Source organism: Pecten maximus, chromosome 17, assembly GCF_902652985.1.
Source record: "Pecten maximus chromosome 17, xPecMax1.1, whole genome shotgun sequence".
NCBI classification, from domain to species: Eukaryota; Metazoa; Mollusca; class Bivalvia; order Pectinida; family Pectinidae; genus Pecten; species Pecten maximus.
Genome location: NC_047031.1, coordinates 11,429,062 through 11,441,448, shown reverse-complemented (window position 1 = coordinate 11,441,448; position 12,387 = coordinate 11,429,062). Strand labels below are relative to the sequence as shown.

Genomic DNA, 12,387 nt, shown 5'->3' with positions numbered 1-12,387 from the left:
CTGGGGCAACCGCGGGCTTTACTGGTCCCGATTCTAATGGTCTGTCCGTCACGGCTGATGGCATGAAGTCTTCTTCTGTGAAAACTTCTGTGTTTAATGGGAAAATCCCAGCCTTTTGGAAACCACTACAAATGTTGGACATAGTTAGTGCCTCCTTCCATGGGTTACATAAAATGCCTGCAATATCATATATAGATATTGGCTTCCCTGGATTGTTACGAAGCCAGTTACTTTGCGACACCGACAGTTTTCTTTTCAGTGGTCCGAAGACCGACAGGTCCAGTGGATGCAAGCGATGCGAACAGTGCGGTGGAAATGATAACATAACAATCCCGTTCTCCTTGGCGTAATCAAGAGCGTCTATGGAGAGATGAGAGACATGATTATCAAGCAAAATGAGAACTGGATTATTCACGGTTGGTTTGACATGTTGAACAAAGTGCTGCAGAAAGAGGAGAAAGTTATCAGCTGTCATCCAACCAGATGGATGGGCCGTTCCCTTGGAACCCGCTGGTGCTCCAATTAGAAACTGGTCTCTGTAGTTAACACGAGGATAAATAAGGAACGGTGGAATTGCTTTCCCGCCTGCGGATACACCAGCACACAGCGTGACTAGTTGTCCCCTCTCAGCTGATGTTAGAGATCCTATTTGCTTAACACCAGTACCTGCTACAACCTTTTTTGGTTTTACCACTGTCACCACTCCAGTTTCATCGACATTCCAAATGTCACATGCCTCAAACATATGTCTCTCCGTCACTTCCGTCAGTTTGGTGAAGTATTCAGATACATTTGTTTTGTTAAAGGCTGTCGCTCTAGCGATGCTTGTTGCTTCTGGGGTCCTGAGTGAAAGTTCCGAATGACGTTTTAGAAACGAAGAGAACCAATCGGCACCCGCTATTTCCTTTTCCGACCACGATGCTGGCATTTTGATGTTAAATTGCTTGCCGCATTCATATGCTAAAAGTCTTACTTCACGTGGACACAGTCCAAAGTAAATGGTCGACGCGTGCTTTAAGTACACAACAAGTGCAGTTTCATCTCCATCTGAGAAAACTTGTCTAGGCCTTTGGTATCCGAAACGCATATTCGAAATTGATCTTTCTGATTCGGGCATCTTGTTTAGTTTTTTCACATTATCTTGTAGCGTTGAACGAGGTACGCCAAACAACTGACTTGTTTTCTTGTATCCATCGATAGTATTCTTGTAATGAGCTAGCGCTCTTTGCAACACATATGTTGATACTCTGTCCCCTCTTTTCTTTTTGTACGTACGTACCATGTTGTAATTCTAAAATAAACATGAAAAAACTTGCATAAGGTTTGGAAAGTATCAAATTATGGTGACTGATATCGGACATTTCGCAATGTCGATAAATCGCTCAGAAGAGTGCGACATAACGCACGACAGATATTGCGACAGTATGAGAAAACGGGCGACAATGCGAAAGAAATTTATTGTGGCTATCTCGCCCGTTTTGTCGCACTGTCGCTCTCACTCTCAGTCTGTCATGCGTTTTGTCGCACTATATATCGTGCATTTTGTCGCCGGTTTTGTCGTTATCTCTCCCATGAAAGTGCGCCAAAACCGGCGAGATAGCAACAGTGACACTCTCGCCCGTTTTGTCGTACTGTCTGACGTGCGTAGGCCTATAATGTCGCACTGTGACGTGTCGCTCTGTCGTGCGTTTGTTTTAGCAATGTCTTGGACGAGATACCGACCGTTCAAACTGTCCGATATCAGCCATGCAACATATCAAATAAACAAACAATTCTGCCATATACCTCACAACGGCATTTTCCGTCCAGAATGCCCCGATAAAAATAATTGCAGCTAATTATTGTTCGTTGTCCGCAAGTTACAGCTGTGTGGGGCACGTTCGGCCTTGTATGGGGCAAGTTCGGCCCAGGCCGAACGTGCCCCTACTCTCAGGGCCGGACATGCCCCCAGCAGTTTTTCCGAACACTTCGCTTTGCACCTTATTTAATGGTACATGGGATGAAGTAAACATAGTGTAATAGCAAAGCCCAGTATCTTACCTTCATATTTCATATTTAAGTTCGTCCGAATTTCTTACGGTTCTCGGTGAAAATAAAAACTGAAAAGAATGTTGAAAATTTACTCACCAGGCTTAAAAATAAACATTCGCCACCAAAACGCCCAAAAACTTCACACTGCGGCCATCGGTGTACTGACGTAAACAGCGTCGTCATAAGTGACGTCATAGTATAAATGACGTCTCTTTATTCTTAATTACGCGCGAGATATAGCAATTAGCCGAACATGCCCCGAGGCCGGACTAGCCCCGGTCTCCCTAGCTGCGATAACGTATCTCTAGACGACGGACGGACAATTTCTGACAGATGGTCGTCGTCAGAGCTACGATTCCCTCCCATTGCTCGTAATGTAGCAAAACAGTGAACCTCGAAAATGCTACAAATAGCGGATATCGTTTAATTTTGGAGTAATAGTTCGTATAATTAAACATTTCTAATACAATTTTGCAATGTATTGGCCTACCGTCTAATCTAGAAATCTTTAATTCGCATATTCTGATATCATACTGCTCGGAATTGTCTCCGTGATCCGCCATGATACTTCTCGAAGAACTCTCGCGAGGATTCTAACCCAAATATGGAACCCGTGACCATATATGGATGAAGCTACTACGATACATAAATACATAATCAGAGATATTTAACCACTCTTTTGTTACTCTTGTGAAGAAAGCGAATCTTACTTTGCGTAATTAAATAATTTCAGAATGAATTGACCTTCCTTACCGAGATATATTACTCCGAATCTGTTTTTCTGTTGAAATCTCGCGGAAACCTCATTAGCATCAATTTATTTTGATTTCCTTATAAGGAAATTGACCTTTACACTTGTATCAAAGATGGCGGTATGTTTGAACTGATATCTCCGTGTGTCTTGCTCGTTTTGGATTTTACTATTTATTGTCAAACATTTGAAGTAATGTGCAGGTTTGTTGCTTGAATATTCATAATAGATACCAGAATCATCAATTTACATGTATTTTTTTTATCTGAGAAAAATTTTACCACTGCTAATACTGCCCGATGTGAATCGCATCGGGGCTTGCTACACTATCGGCAATGGGAGGGACTTCATACCCTGCCGGAGAGCAGTGTAGGCAGGGTATGAATATTCGTTCTACGGTCTCCCCTACAGCAACAAATATTGGTAGGTATTCTTATATAATCTTACAGACCAGTGTCTATGTTAAATAATTTAAATGCCTATTTTATGTTTATGCCTATTTCAATGTAATCAGGCAGTTGGCAATGAAATATGTTTAAAGTCAATCCATTTGAAAAGAAAATTAAACAAAAATACGAATATCACGACCGGTCAACATGTTAGCAGCCTTATAAGGGAGGTAACCCCTACTTAATTTTGAATTTTAAACCAATCGACAAAGACCGTACGTAATAATCATTATAAAATGTTAAAAACATCTTTTTGATACGTTATTGATGTCATATATATTGTTTTATGTGGAATATATGAGAAGATTTGGGTAGATTTGGGTGGATTTGGGTAGATTTGGGTAATTCCTTGTTACGCCTTCGGGCGCTGAAGGTCTTGGTCGGTGAAACGTTTGATATGTTTTAATGGCGAACATGATATTCGTTTATTTTGTGTTGCTGTCAGCTGTTGGCCTGGTAATGTATTCCGACTCTTTGAACACCTAAATTTTACTGTCAAGTTATAGAAATCAATACCTGTTTAGACACGACTTATAGAAGTACATAATAACATGTACATTGTTGCTGGTGTCGTTTATTTCCGTGTTGATTGTGTTACCTTACTAGTGTTGTACTTTCATTTTCAGACTTTTCATGTTTATGACGTGGATTTGTTAATTCATTCAATTAGCTGGTATTTCTTAGTTTGAACACGGGCCGTTACATCGATCACTTACTTGGAAGTTGTAAACATGATCGATTCATCAGTAGACCACACGTTTCATGTGTAACATTAGCCCGAGTTTCCTCTGGCCCTGACACCATCATGGCATGTCGCTAAGATTTTGGTGCAAATAAAATAAAATCGGGTGTGACATAACACCTACTTTCAAATATGGACAAATGATCATGAGATATTTATTTACCCCAGTAATTTAGTCTTATCTAGGTGTTTTATTCCCTCAGTATATACCCTCGCTGTTTACTTCTCTATATGTACATTGTCTTTGTAAGATATGTAACTACAGTTCAAGTAAAACTAAGATATGTTACACAAGTCTGAAACGCATCAAGCTAATACATGTAGTTCTACAGATTCCCTGCCTTATGTATTCATAACATATGTTATTGTTAGTGGCCCTACCAAGCGGCTAAACGTGGAAATTCTGTATTCTTACTCCTGCAGAGCGTTGACATTCCATCAATAAGTATAATAATCTATATAAGTTCATTATTATATTTCTGTCACCATTGGAACAATACTGAATGATCCAGAGTATACATGTACTCTGTACATTATTGTGGATGTTCATATTATTTGGAGGTTTTCAATCACAAAAATGACTGAAGAGTGTAAGGTCACCTTACTAGCTCAGGCTGGTGGGAATTTGCTTTTGTCAAGCTGTAGAATTTCTGGATGCATGGCAGCCATCTTGAAAAACACATTTTAAACATCTAGTGTTATTGGACTGAAAATTGGTAGGAATGTTAAGAAAGTTCCACAAGTAGGATTCAGCCCAGTCTTGCTTGAAATGATCCTTAGATGGTCCTGACCAAATGTTTTTATTTTTGGGTCATTCTCATTCTGAAATCCCAGATGGCTGCCATGGTCAACAGTACTACTGTACAGTACTTTCTACTAAATATGTATATTACAATAGTAGAAGGGCTTAAGTGAGATAACAGTAAAGGCCCTTGTTTGTTTTATTGGACATTTAAAACAAAAAATGAGTTAATTTCACTGGCTCTGCTTGTGGTTAAATCTGGGACCTCTGGCTTACTTATACTAGTCTCAGGCTCAACAGATCGAGCGAAAGAGAAGTTCTCTCCAGCTGAATGGCGTTTTACGACTCATATTTATCAGGTTACACTTTGGATGTCAGCGTAACCTATCCATTATACTGTCATTTACATGATAAAATTAAGCATGCAAAAATAGAGCAAATATTTATTTGTTTACAGTGTTCTGCTGAACTGGGTGTTGTGTACGTCAGACCGGCCGGTTCAGGAGTGGAATGGCAGGACCATTACTGTATTAACTACAACCCACAGTTCCACAAGCTACCACACTACAGGGAACAGGCAGTAATCAAATAAAACCTGAAGTTATCTCCCTTAGTTACAGACTTTGTAAATGTTTATATTTAATATCTAGTCAGTGTGGCTTGTATCTATCGATATATAATAAATAATCTGTTTCTGTTAATCAGCAAATGGAGCATTCTGTTTTTGGCTCAGTAAATGTTAAAGAATGAGTTCTCCCTATGTTTTTTATATACCCCCCTTGCAACAAAGTTAGGAGTAAACTCAAATCAGCGTGTCCCTCCATCCATCTGTCTGTCTGTAGGTACAATTTTGTACGCCTATTCCTCTCAATATTATGCATCAATTAATTTCAGCAAATCTTTGCATACATTGAAGTCCCGAAATATTCTTGTGGCTTATTAAATTCTGTCAATTTTTACCCGAGTTGTGTCCCTTGACATGTTTTGCTGCTTGATACCACCGAGTGGAACAGTCCTTATGGTATTTGCTAATTATCTTGGAAACTGTTTGTATTTTGGATGCATATGTGCATTGGAGTATCTTAGGAACTAGGTTTGACAAATTTCAGAGGTCATGGGATCAGAGGTCACAGATGTCATAAAGTACTTACCAATTGATTGAAGTGAAACAGAACTTAGTAAAACCTGTCAAGTGGTGTAATTTATTAATGTCTATAAATTGAGAAATCAGGTGTATCCAGAACTGTAACCATGGAAACATAACAGAGTAGACTAAAAAATCTGGGCAGTAGGGTTACAGGAAACTGAAACAGATTTGTTTGGTATGCATAAAAAAACAATGATACAATGTTTCAGACCTCACACAGCCTGGTGGACCTTAGCTCTGACTTGGGATGTTTTGACAGCCATGCCTATGACAACATTAAGACTGGTGACCGTGTGGTGGCCATTGGCCGTGGAAACTGTACTTTTTCAGAAAAAGCTCTCATGGCTCAGCAGCATAAATCTTCAGCCCTTTTGATTGTCACAGAAGATGTGGTAAGTTAACCACTTTTATGGGGTTGTTTTAATTATATTCTGTGTCTCACCTGGTGTAAGCCCATGCTTTCGAACACGCCTGCACCACTATTTTTCACTTTTACACTACAGAGGTGTATATTCAGTCGACCTTAACAATGCATCGAGAGAATCATATCACCTTTGTTTGAAATATTGTATACCGTTAACTGAAATAGGAATTGAAAATATCATTTTTTTTCCATTCTTCTGATAGCTGATGATGTGAGTGATTCAGGCCCTCTAGGCCTCTTGTGTACTAAAATGTTACTGATAACTATTTCTTTGTATACGTAGTTGATTCCCAGTGCCAACAGGACCGAGTATAAAATGATAAATATCACAGTGGTTGGTATACAGACAAAGGACTTCACACAAATACAGGTATATACAAGTATAAATATCACAGTGGTTGGTATACAGACAAAGGACTTCACACAAATACACGTATATACAAGTATAAATATCACAGTGGTTGGTATACAGACAAAGGACTTCACACAAATACAGGTATATACAAGTATAAATATCACAGTGGTTCGTATACAGACAAAGGACTTCACACAAATACACGTATATACAAGTATAAATATCACTGTGACAGTGGTTGGTATACAGACAAAGGACTTCACACAAATACAGGTATATACAAGTATAAATATCACAGTGGTTCGTATACAGTTAGAGGACTTCACACAAATACACGTATATACAAGTATAAATATCACAGTGGTTGGTATACAGACAAAGGACTTCACACAAATGCAGGTATATACAAGTATAAATATCATTGTGACAGTGGTTCGTATACAGTTAGAATACTTCACACAAATACACGTAGATACAAGTATAAATATCACAGTGGTTCGTATACAGTTAGAGGACTTCACACAAATACACGTATATACAAGTATAAATATCACAGTGGTTCGTATACAGTTAGAGGACTTCACACAAATACACGTATACAGTGGACCCTCGATAATCCGAACACCTTCGTTCCAAGTTCAAACCGTCCGGATTACGAGTTTTCCGGACTGCCGAATTTCGTGTACCAGGTAAAAAAAATTGTCGTGTAAGAGTTATCTCCCTTCATTATACACAATCCGGGACGTTTCATAAACACGTCTAATTGTCAGACTTTTTAACAATAAATATACTTATGTTTCTGATATGATTCTTTTTTTTGTTTTGTAGAAAGTAAAAAATAAACTGTTTTTAAAAGAACATGTAAAGTGAAAGTTGTTTTATTTATAGCGGGATATGTGACCTACAAACAACACACATGTGTCACGTCCCGGAGGTTCACAAACAAGTAGAAATTACAAACGTTAAATAAAATACCCCGATTTTACAACTTACCGTCAGTCTAAGTTTTTTTTATAATTTTTACGTACCAGAAACCCCAAGCTATCTATTTAAAAGTACGCGACACCAGCGAAAACTACCCAAGATGTCCGATAATTATTCAACCCGTATTCACTTAACAATGTGACGCTTAGTTAAGTATCAGAAGACTATTGACTAATTTGTGTGTAATCAACCCAGTTCTTGTGATCACTGCTTAATACTTAAATGTGTATGTAATTAATAACATGCAACTTTCAACGAGTCGTCGTTTCACGTAACGTTAACGGTGTTACAAGCCGATATACGTGTTTACCCAATACAAGTGTTAATGATGTTAATTACCGATCATAAATTGAACTGAATGTTTGTGCATAAATTCTGTAACAATTAGGTCGTAGAGAAAAAGCAATGTACCGTTATAAAAACAAAAGCTACACATTGTAACACAGGTAAACACCCGGGGCTATGACCTGGCAGCGGTCGCTATGACTACGCACAGTGTCAAGAGATATTCTGTACAGCTGTCAACACGGGTGACTTGCCCCGACATTTTTTTCTCCTCGTGGTGAAAAAATCGTCCGGATTATTGAGGGAAATTTACTAATGAAAAGTACGTTCCGTTCCCAAAATGGGCTTCCGGAATCGGAATCCGAATTTCCGGACTGGTGAGTACAAATAACGTTACGGAAATCCGTTCCCGTGCATTTCCGTCCGGACTGTGAGTTTTCCGGACTATCGGCGTCCGGATTATCGCGGGTCCACTGTATACAAGTATAAATATCACAGTGGTTGGTATACAGCTAGAGGACTTCACACAAATACACGTATATACAAATATAAATATCACAGTGGTTGGTATACAGACAAAGGACTTCACACAAATACACGTATATACAAGTATAAATATCACAGTGGTTCGTATACAGTTAGAGGACTTCACACAAATACACGTATATACAAATATAAATATCACAGTGGTTCGTATACAGGTAGAGGACTTCACACAAATACACGCATATACAAATATAGATATCACAGTGGTTGGTATACAGACAAAGGACTTCACACAAATACACGTATATACAAGTATAAATATCACAGTGGTTGGTATACAGACAAAGGACTTCACACAAATACACGTATATACAAGTATAAATATCACAGTGGTTCGTATACAGGTAGAGGACTTCACACAAATACACGTATATACAAGTATAAATATCACAGTGGTTCGTATACAGGTAGAGGACTTCACACAAATACACGTATATACAAGTATAAATATCACAGTGGTTGGTATACAGGTAGAGGACTTCACACAAATACACGTATATACAAGTATAAATATCACAGTGGTTCGTATACAGGTAGAGGACTTCACACAAATACACGTATATACAAGTATAAATATCACAGTGGTTGGTATACAGCTAGAGGACTTCACACAAATACACGTATATACAAGTATAAATATCACAGTGGTTGGTATACAGGTAGAGGACTTCACACAAATACACGTATATACAAATATAAATATCACAGTGGTTCGTATACAGGTAGAGGACTTCACACAAATACACGTATATACAAGTATAAATATCACAGTGGTTCGTATACAGGTAGAGGACTTCACACAAATACACGTATATACAAGTATAAATATCACAGTGGTTGGTATACAGACAAAGGACTTCACACAAATACACGTATATACAAGTATAAATATCACAGTGGTTGGTATACAGACAAAGGACTTCACACAAATACACGTATATACAAATATAAATATCACAGTGGTTGGTATACAGCTAGAGGACTTCACACAAATACACGTAAATTTATCTACATCAGATTAGCGGGTAAAAATTAAAAATTATCAGCCTTTTTGAAAAAGAGAATGGTTAAATCTTAAAGTTTCTTATATAAATGTGAGTTCAGTATTAATGACTCAGAATTCAAGTTTAGATCTTTTTGTCTAAATACATTGTCAGTTTGCTTGCAAACCTGTGTCATTTATATATGCTATATATACCACTACAATACAATTCTTAGATAAAGAAATGAAATATCAAGGTTTACTGTTGATATAATAATAGGGTTTATAAATTTTGTTGTAATTTCACAGAATTTAGGACCCAATGTTGAGGTTTTGATGTATTCACCGGGACTAAGAGACGAGTTTGACCCGTGTTTGGTCGTCCTGTTTGTAGTGGCTGTAGGATGTGTCACAATTGGCGGGTACTGGTCCGGTGTCAGACGTTATGAACGGTATGCATTGTTGTAAAAGACCTCCATTTGGACTCTTGAACCTTTGTATGATCTGGTATTTATCATGTGATCAACCTGGGGGATCATGTGATCAACCTAGGGGGATCAGCTCCATTCCATAACAACGGAATACTGATTTTTTTAATTTTCACTGAACTGAAATATTCCTAATTTCACTCATATTCAATGTTTTTTCTTGCAGATCTGAAAAGTCGCAAAATTCAAAGAAGAGAAAACGGAAATCAAAAAAAGGGAAAAAAGATGATGAGGATGATGACAGTGATGAGGAAGCTGACACTGTAGATCTAACTCTACCCTCCATTATTTTCTTTGTTATCATGTCCTCCACGTTCCTTGTGCTTCTGTTTTTCTTCTACGATTATCTCGGTAAATTAATGCATAACTCCTTTGATGATGGCTTGAATATTTCCTTCTTTCAAATTCAAAACAGATTTGGTTCATGTTTACATCAAAGTATCATAATAACAAATTCTTGCAAAGATTTAGGGACACAGTGGTCTAGTGGTAGGAAGCTGAGCTTTGTGGCCAAAGGGTCGGTGACACAGTGGTTTAGTGGTAGGACGCTGAGCTTTGTGGCCAAAGGGTCGGGGACACAGTGGTTTAGTGGTAGGACGCTGAACTTTGTGGCCAAAGGGTCGGGGACACAGTGGTTTAGTGGTAGGACGCTGAACTTTGTGACAAAGGGTCGGGGACACAGTGGTTTAGTGGTAGGACGCTGAGGTTTGTGACAAAGGGTCAGGGACACCGTGGTTTAGTGGTAGGACGCTGAACTTAGTGGCCAAAGGGTCGAGGACACAGTGGTTTAGTGGTAGAATGCTGAACTTTGTGGCCAAAGGGTCGGGGACACAGTGGTTTAGTGGTAGGACGCTGAGCTTTGTGACAAAGGGTCGGGGACACAGTGGTTTAGTGGTAGGACGCTTAGCTTTGTGACCAAAGGGTCGGGGACACAGTGGTTTAGTGGTACAATGCTGAACTTTGTGACAAAGGGTCGGGGACACAGTGGTTTAGTGGTTGGAAGCTGAACTTTGTGACAAAGGGTCGGTGACTCCGTGGTTTAGTGATAGGATGCTGAGCTTTGTGGCCAAAGGGTTGGGGACACAGTGGTTTAGTGGTAGGATGCTGAACTTTGTGACAAAGGGTCGGGGACCCAGTGGTTTAGTGTTCGGACGCTGAACTTTGTGACAAAGGGTCGGGGACACAGTTGTTTAGTGGTCTGACGCTGAACTTTGTGACAAAGGGTCGGGGACACAGTGGTTTAGTGGTAGGACGCTGAGGTTTGTGACAAAGGGTCAGGGACACCGTGGTTTAGTGGTAGGACGCTGAACATTGTGACAAAGGGTCGGGGACACAGTGTTTTAGTGGTAGGACGCTGAGCTTTGTGACAAAGGGTCGGGGACACAGTGGTTTAGTGGTAGGATACTGAACTTTGTGACAAAGGGTTGGGGACACAGTTATTTAGTGGTAGGATGCTGAACTTTGTGACAAAGGGACGGGGAAACTGTGCTTTAGTGGTAGGACGCTGAACTTTATGACAAAAGGTCGGGGACACAGTGGTTTAGTGGTAGGACGCTGAGCTTTGTGACAAAGGGTCGGGGACACAGTCGTTTAGTGGTAGGATGCTGAACTTTGTGACAAAGGGTCGAGGACGCCGTTATTTAGTGGTAGGAAGCTGAACTTTGTGACAAAGGGTTGGGGACACCGTGGTTTAGTGGTAGGACGCTGAGCTTTGTGACAAAGGGTCAGCCACACAGTGGTTTAGTGGTAGGACGCTGAGCTTTGTGACAAAGAGTCGGGGACACAGTGGTTTAGTGGTAGGATGCTGAACTTTGTGACAAAGGGTCGGGGACAAAGTGGTTTAGTGGTAGGATGCTGAACTTTGTGACAAAGGGTCGGGGACTTAGTTGTTTAGTGGTAGGACGCTGAACTTGGTGACAAAGGGTCGGGGACACAGTGGTTTAGTGGTAGGACGCTGAACTTTGTGACAAAGGGTCAGCCACACAGTGGTTTAGTGGTAGGACGCTGAGCTTTGTGACAAAGGGTCGGGGACACAGTGGTTTAGTGGTAGGATGCTGAACTTTGTGACAAAGGGTCGGGGACACAGTGGTTTAGTGGTAGGATGCTGAACTTTGTGACAAAGGGTCGGGGACACAGTGGTTTAGTGGTAGGATGCTGAACTTTGTGACAAAGGGTCGAGGACGCCGTTATTTAGTGGTAGGAAGCTGAACTTTGTGACAAAGGGTCGGGGACACCGTGGTTTAGTGGTAGGACGCTGAGCTTTGTGACAAAGGGTCAGCCACACAGTGGTTTAGTGGTAGGACGCTGAGCTTTGTGACAAAGAGTCGGGGACAAAGTGGTTTAGTGGTAGGATGCTGAACTTTGTGACAAAGGGTCGGGGACTTAGTTGTTTAGTGGTAGGACGCTGAACTTGGTGACAAAGGGTCGGGGACACAGTGGTTTAGTGGTAGGATGCTGAACT

At 40.1% G+C, this 12,387-nt stretch overlaps 1 protein-coding gene across 1 annotated transcript in view; it reads left to right on the top strand.

The window, feature by feature from the left end:
• Window positions 1-3,600: 3,600 nt before the first annotated feature.
• LOC117315393 (signal peptide peptidase-like 2B) overlaps window positions 3,601-12,387 on the top strand; it is a gene marked incomplete in the record, with an annotated part of 83,811 nt that continues 75,024 nt past the window's right edge. Inside the window, 6 exon segments of the mRNA XM_033869556.1 lie at window positions 3,601-3,687; window positions 5,173-5,295; window positions 6,072-6,254; window positions 6,570-6,656; window positions 9,748-9,890; window positions 10,093-10,277. Of these exon segments, the coding sequence (XP_033725447.1) occupies window positions 3,637-3,687; window positions 5,173-5,295; window positions 6,072-6,254; window positions 6,570-6,656; window positions 9,748-9,890; window positions 10,093-10,277 (772 nt within the window).